We start from the raw sequence: 7,698 nt of genomic DNA, 5'->3' as shown, positions 1-7,698 counted from the left end.
CACAAACCTAGAATGCCTTTACATGTGATCACTTGCCAGAGAAGCCATTGTGCAAGATTAAAATTGTTCTGCAGAAAAACTTCACAAAGAGAAAACCCAGATAGGATAAAATGTATAAGAGAAATCTCAGGAGGCCTCAACCCCATACCAAAAACTACAGACTACTAAGAAACACTAATATTAGGAGAAATCATCTTCCACATTCAAGGATACGTAAACTGTTCTTCTAATACCAAATAATCAGTGCTGAAATTGTACATACATGAACTTTATACAGCTATGAATTTGAAAGAGAAAACACAGGTTTATACAGGTGTATTTAGAGGTATGAAACAGAATGAAAAAATAAAATGTAACTATATTATGACCATTAAAAATCAAAGAAAATGGAGGAAAAGGACTATTAAAACATTTAGTCTTTCTCTGGAACAAAAAGTTCTATAAAAAGATTTGGCATATTTTAAAAATATATTTGTAAACATTTACCTTTTTTTTAAAGTAAACATATTTTAAAATTTAACAGGAAGGGAAAAATGATCAAGGCACTACTGATGCTTCAAGTGTTAGAACACACAAAAACGGAATCAGCAATGACACTTAGAGATGGAAATGTCAGAGCAAAATTTGGCCCTCTCTGAATATATTAGTGATATAGACATTTGTATATTTCACACCTTTTTTCTTATATGTATGAAACTATTTTCTTGGTTTTCTAGTTGGATTCTTAAAATGAGTTTGATAGGACAAATTATTCATTTTGTGATACTTTAGAAACTTTCCCTAAGGCTTTTCCAAACAATGATTATAATGCCAATATTATTTGAGAGTTGATGAGATGCCTGGAAGTTATGAACTAATGTCAGGAATAACTGATATTCTACTATGACTCTATCTATCTATCTATCTATCTATCTATCTATCTATCTACCTACCTATCTATGTATCTTTCTATAATCTTTGTATCATCTATCTACCTACCTATCTGCCCAGTGATCTAATTTCCAATCCAATGATCACACTTATATACATCTTTCTATAATTATTGATAGTAGGATACTAAACATATGTCAATACTCACATGTTCACTTCTGCATGTCTTATAGCAAATGAGTTAAAATATACATATATATTATTGAAGTGTAAATATCACTTTTACTTCCTCAAGTGAAGGGATAAGATGATAGCCATACCCAAGCTGTGAAAATACAGGACTTGTTGGATGTTTAATTTTCTTACCTCATGGCATAATATATTATAAAAAAAACCAAAAACAAAAAACCAAGAGTAAACACTTACCTTTGAGAATCTGGCCTCAATACATTTTGATAAGTACTTGTAAGTGAGAATGTTGAATTATACAACAAATAATTAAATCACAGATGAACACAAATTAATCCTGAAAGTTTTAACCTCCAGGCATCACCTCATTAGACTTTCTAAAATTTTGCCTGTAATTAATTATTTATTGGTGTCTCCACAGGGAGAGTGTGTATGGTTTAAAATATATACATAAATAGATCTCAGAAACCCTTGCAAGGAACCACATTGGGAAACGAAGACAGAATTTTCACAACAGATAACACAGCTATACACAGAGACCCATTGTTTCATCATTTGTATGAAGGGGGAAACTTTTGTTAGTGTCTCAGCATCTGGAGGTAAATTATTTCTGACTCTATTTCTATTCTTTTGAATTGTCCATAATTCTGAATAGAAATAGAAGCTCTTTATTTTTTCTATTTCATGTCTTTTTAAAACATTTTCACTGAAGTTGAGAGGGCAAATACTATTGATTACACACTAAAAGTATTCTATCATATGTTATTATTATAAAACATCCTCCTTTCTCTCCACCTCTCTTCTGACTCTCTCTCTCTCTCTCTCTCTCTCTCTCTCTCTCTCTCTCTCTCACACACACACACACACACACACACACACACACAGAGAGAGAGAGAGAGAGAGAGAGAGAGAGAGAGAGAGAGAGAGACACACACAAACACACACACTAAATTTTATAACAAGTGATGTGCTGAGATGAGAAGAAACAGTAAATAGGAAACATGAGTTTGTTTAAAGAAGAGAATTTTAGAAAATAAATGTTAAGTGTGCCTTATGCTTTTACCCTTCTTAGTTTTATTTTGCCCTAGATTTATTAAGTAGCCTTTACAAAAATTATACTAAACACAGAGTCATGGAGCATAGGATAAGAGAAATAAGTATCCAGGTTCTGACAGCAAAGGCAAAAAAGAATTAAGACAATATATGATGACATATACATATGTTTGTGTGTCATATATGACATGTATTTATAAAATGTCATATGAAAATCCATTCTCCTAACTTAACCTAACCTAAATTAACTAGAACTTTAACAAGTAATATTTACACTAACAAGTAACAGATGTGTTCATCTTTTAATCCTTTTATATTTTTACCAATTACTTATTTATGTGTGTGTGTGCATATGTACAGAAATCACAGGCAAATTGCATACATCCATTCTTACCTTACATTGGGCTGTCCTATTCCTCACACTCAAGTCCACATACCCAGCACTTTTACCTGTGAAGAGATCTCCCTGAGCCACTTCCTGATTCTTCAATGAAGCAACTGTAGTTGCATGCCACAGTGGTTGTGAAACCATTAATGAGCATCAACTAATTATATCTTATGATAATGGAAGAGTTCCTTAATTTTGTACTAAGTCACGCTAATTATTCCGAGAGGATAGACTTTAAGAGTAACATGCCAGGATTCAGCAAGCACATTATTCTATAAAAGAAATATTTTTTCATTGAGTTCGAAAACTATTCAGATGGAATCTTTTTTGTCTCTCTTTACCTAAAAGAAAATTGACAGCCAGTCTATTTTTGATTTATGATGACAAAGCAAACCAATGCAGAAGGGACCAAGATTGGGTGGTTGCAGTTAAGCAATAATTAATGATTTTACATATTCAATATCTGAAGTTTATAATGGTAAGTAGAAGAATATCAGAAAAACACGTGTTATGAAAACCTTTTAAGTGAGAGAAGTACAAATTATATACACTCCCCTTTACCCAGAATCTTCAGAACAGGGAAATTCTGCTGCCATGTTTTCAGAGGCTGCACTTTCTCCCATGATTACCAATGTTGTACAACTTATTTCTGGTTTTATTAAAAATATTTTCATAGTTTTTGACTATAGATTTTTACAAAAGTAATAATTGTACCCTTTCTGTAATTTTCTCTGTTGCACTGTAAATATTCAAATAGTCCTTCTTGAAGTATAGAAATTTATTGCCTTGTGTTCTATGACATGTTTGGAAGTTGTTCTTTTGACCTAACCACAATCAATAGTTTCTGTTTCCACTTACATCCATGCAAATGCCATAGTACTGCAGTTTTGTTTTGTGGCATACACAACACAGTAAAAGTTTAATACAGTGTCAGGCATTAAACATCTTTCACAACACTTGGCAAATGTACCTAAAATACTTTTATTAACAATTATATTATTTGTAATATAGTACTTCTTGTTTTAAAAGGAGCTTTTGAGAGTTTGACAATAAGCCAGTTTTAATGAACTCTTTTTCGTCAATTTCTTCACATTTTTCCAGGTTCCAGGTTTAGCATGTATCTGATTTGAGACAATAAATTATACTATAATAAAATGTACCTTCCCAGTAAAAGATTGATTTATATTAAATAGACTCACTTAAAAAATTTTAAAAATAGTAAAAGTCAAAAATAATTCAGAACAAGAGCAAACTATGAATAGGTCCTCTTGCCTGAGAGATCTGTAGCCTGTGATAGCTTATATATACCGAGGTCTTCATAACTGACTCCTCATTTGCTCATCATTGCAGATCTAACAAAGAAGCTTCATTCCACCTTGTAGAATATACACACACACACAAATAGATAAAGAACAATTTTTCAGGTGAGTTATTATAACAAACAACTGTTTAAAATCGATATGTGCACCATCTTTGTGAACTATATTAAGAGAGCAAAGACTGCCTGGATCATTTACCTCTACTTCAGATTTTCAAAAGGCCATACTGAGATTTCTTGGTATTATATATGCTAAAACTATTTTATACATCTCATCTTATTTGCCCAAAGTAACAGAAATTAAGTTTTGATTTTGCCCATGATATACATTTCATGTTGAAAGTTAATTTGCTTTCCATATTAACAGTAGTTAAACCATTAGATTAAAGGAACAGCTCACATTCATTCTGGAGACACCATATATTGTTAGCAGCAAATTACGTTCTCTGAATAAAGTATCCATTGGTTGAAAGCCAAAGATTCATATATATATATAATATATATATTATATATATATATATATATATATATATATATATATATATATGTCTTTGTTTATTGAAAACCACATGTTTGCATATATGTGCATAGAAGTGTATATACACATCTCTTTTAGTAAATTTCTTTTCAAACAATAATTTCACTTATTTGGACACATTATATTTAATAATGAAAATCTACAAAGTGATAATATTTGAAATCTCCTAACTGTGCTAATCTATTCATGACAGATTTTTTTTTAAATGAACTCATATGGAGAGCCAAAACCTCACAGTAGTGAGTGAATTTATTCTGGAGGGTATCACTGACCTCCCTGAGCTGCAGGCTCCATTGTTTGGACTGTTTCTCATCATCTATCTGATCTCACTGATCGGCAACTTGGGCATGATCATCCTTACCATGGTGGAATCAAGGCTGCAAACACCCATGTACTTCTTTCTCAGACACCTAGCTATCACAGATCTTGGTTATTCAACTGCTATTGGACCTAAAATGTTAGCAAATTTTGTTGTCAGTAAGAATACAATATCCTTTCATCTTTGTGCTACACAATTAGCTTTCTTCCTTCTGTTCATTGCTTGTGAACTATTTATTCTATCTGTGATGTCTTATGACCGCTATGTAGCTATCTGTAACCCTCTGCTCTACAATGTCATCATGTCACAAATTATATGTTGGATACTAGTAGCAATTCCATACCTTTACAGTGTATTTATTTCTCTCATAGTCACCATAAATATCTTCTCTTCATCCTTCTGTGGCTACAATGTCATCCCTCATTTCTACTGTGATGGTCTTCCCTTGATATCTCTGCTCTGCACAAATACAGGTAAAATTGCACTGATAATTTTAATCTTATCTGCTATTAACTTGATTTCCTCTCTCCTGATCATTCTTGGCTCCTATCTGCTCATCTTTAGAGCCATTCTCAGGATGAACTCTACTGAGGGAAGGCGGAAGGCTTTCTCCACCTGTGGGTCCCATCTGACCGTGGTCACTGTCTTCTATGGGACTTTAATTTTTATGTATGTGCAACCTAAAACCAGCCACTCCTTTGACACTGACAAAGTGGCTTCCATCTTCTATACCCTAATTATTCCTATGTTAAATCCCTTGATCTATAGCTTAAGAAATAAAGATGTAAAATATGCTCTTAGAAAGAGAGGAAAAATGATACACAATAATTTCTCATAGAAGTCCAGGATATTAAATGCTATCTTACCTCATAACAAATGAATTTAAATGTTCTATAAGTTTCAGTGAGGAAAATATGAAAGAATTCCTCTGATGAGAAGACAGATTATAAGAAAAGATCTGAAGAAATGATGTAGCACAGAAAATTCTTTTAAAATGTGTAGACCAAAGAAGGTAACAATGTGTTTGATGTATGTAAATGAAGAGAAGGACAAGTCTCTCAAAAGATTTTTGGTTTTGTGATGATGAAGAAGTTTTAGGATGATTTTAGTTCTGTGAACTGACCTTTACAATAAATTGTCTGGTGTTTATGTGTATTTGTGTATTTATTTGTATGAAAATCCATTGTTATTATAGTGGTATATACATTTGGTAGGTATTTATTAACATTTCCATTAACTGCATTAAAAGATTTTAATCACAATAAAATTGAAGACTATTGGTTTGATAATAAGTTCCTAATAATATCAGAGCACACAGATACTTTTATTATACAGGAATACTTGTCTTGGTTTTACTTTAATTCCTCTTCATATCACTTCATATATATGAAGTGTGTGTGTGTGTGTGTGTGTGTGTGTGTGTGTGTGTTTATATAAGATCTCTTGGGTTTTCCAAGGCAACTTATAATACTTTACTCTTGTCTTGTTCTTGGAGCAATCTTAAGTCTTTTTTCCATTCACTATCCTGAATGATTTGATGTTTCTTGCTATACGTAAAGTATATTACCCATAAGGCATATACTAAGTTTGATTATTAAATAAAATGCCACCACCATAATTAATAGGGATGTAGAAGCAGGAGAATCAGGATTCCTAGGATAGCCTGGGCAACATGGTGAATCTGAGGTTAAATCAGGGCTGAATCAGATGATTAGAAAAATGAAAAAGCTTTGATATATTAATAAAGAAATAACATCTGGATAGTTTCAAAATTGTTTTGTTAGTTTGATACCAAAAAAATCTAATACAATATTAGATGAATCACATCAAGCATAACTTTAAAATATCTGTTACAAAGAAATTATGATCAGATAATAAGAGTTTGAGCCAGTGACTTGGTCATTTTTGGTCAATGAATGATATCTCTTTATCTATAAAACAAATATATGATACAAGTTTCAAATAAACAGCATCTAATTAGCTGTTAAAACGTAATAAGAATTTTAATATCAAAAACTTACCAATCAGTTTGAACATTGAACATCAGATTATTTTAAATGATAAAATGCCCAAAGATATGTAAAAAGCAATTCAACATCAGAAATAGTCTTGGTAACAAGATCTAAAATGTTTAAAGTACTCTTATAAATTTTCTCTCAGGGAGCAGCAACAGAAAAGACTTTATTCTTGATTTATTGTGGTTTTATTGTTTGTTTTATTTTTTTCTATTTGTTGCTTTGTTTGGCTTGGTTTGGTTTGCTTTAGTTATGTTTTCACATTACTTGCCACATTTTTCTTTTGCTAATTTATAATCAGAAGATAAATGAGGCGTAATCCCTCTGGGACATGTTCTTTAGATTTTATTACTGATTGTTAAATAGATAAAAACAAGGTGAATTCAGGGTATTAAATGTGTTCAAACCTACATGGTCTTCCTTGAATGAGATTAAACAGCAGAATATCTACAGTGTTTTGGGAGGCTGGAATCTAAAATGTCAAGATTAGGTTTTTTTTCTTTCTATTTTTGTTAAGGCATTTTACTTAATAAATATGTCATTTATTTACTGTGTTGGGCAAATTACTACTGTGTTGGGCAAATTGCATGAATTGTTTTTCTAATTCTGAAACACTCATAATAATGCCTGGAGTTGAAAATCAAGATTTTATTGAAACTAACAAACAATTAACCTCAAAATTTACAATATTGTGGTCAAAAACAGTTCGTAAAGAGTTTGTAAATTTCCTGTTTAATAAACGTACTTCAAAATTAGGGTACTCATGTGTACATAGAAAATGAAGAAATGCTTTGCTATATGATGTGTTATGCCAACTATATGTTAAATGTTAATACAAAGATAATTCAGTGGTCTTCAAAATTTGAAAACAAGTCAGTATTGATAGTTTCTCAGGATACATATCCCTGAAAAATAAAGACTCGTCTATATTCAGTAAACATAAGTTAACATCAGTAGTGTCTCAGCTGTGGTTGGTTCTTTATCACTGTATCCTCATATATGCTTTCA

At 31.6% G+C, this 7,698-nt stretch overlaps 1 protein-coding gene across 2 annotated transcripts; it reads left to right on the top strand.

The window, feature by feature from the left end:
• Window positions 1-590: 590 nt before the first annotated feature.
• On the top strand, window positions 591-5,513 carry LOC114631034 (olfactory receptor 8K3-like). Of its 2 annotated transcripts, XM_028779340.1 has the most exons (2): window positions 591-617; window positions 4,578-5,513. In XM_028779340.1, exons 1-2 carry the CDS (start codon window positions 591-593, stop codon window positions 5,511-5,513), a joined length of 963 nt encoding a protein of 320 aa, XP_028635173.1. The 2 variants fall into 2 exon arrangements, with proteins under 2 accessions (XP_028635173.1, XP_028635174.1); XM_028779341.1 differs by lacking the exon at window positions 591-617 and having other exon boundaries at window positions 4,572-5,513.
• Window positions 5,514-7,698: the final 2,185 nt, after the last annotated feature.

The sequence above is a fragment of the Grammomys surdaster genome, unplaced genomic scaffold (genome assembly GCF_004785775.1).
Source record: "Grammomys surdaster isolate TR1022 unplaced genomic scaffold, NIH_TR_1.0 350, whole genome shotgun sequence".
Classification (NCBI taxonomy): Eukaryota; Metazoa; Chordata; class Mammalia; order Rodentia; family Muridae; genus Grammomys; species Grammomys surdaster.
Note: the sequence above shows the minus strand (reverse complement) of the source record. Positions and strands in the feature narration are given on the sequence as shown.

Excerpts from the sequence above, each read along its gene's own strand:
- LOC114631034 (XM_028779340.1), top strand. The coding sequence starts at position 591 with ATGACACTTAGAGATGGAAATGTCAGA. Across the intron at positions 618-4,577 it reads TTAGAGATGGAAATGTCAGA|AGCCAAAACCTCACAGTAGT; the intron begins GCAAAATTTGGC and ends ACTCATATGGAG.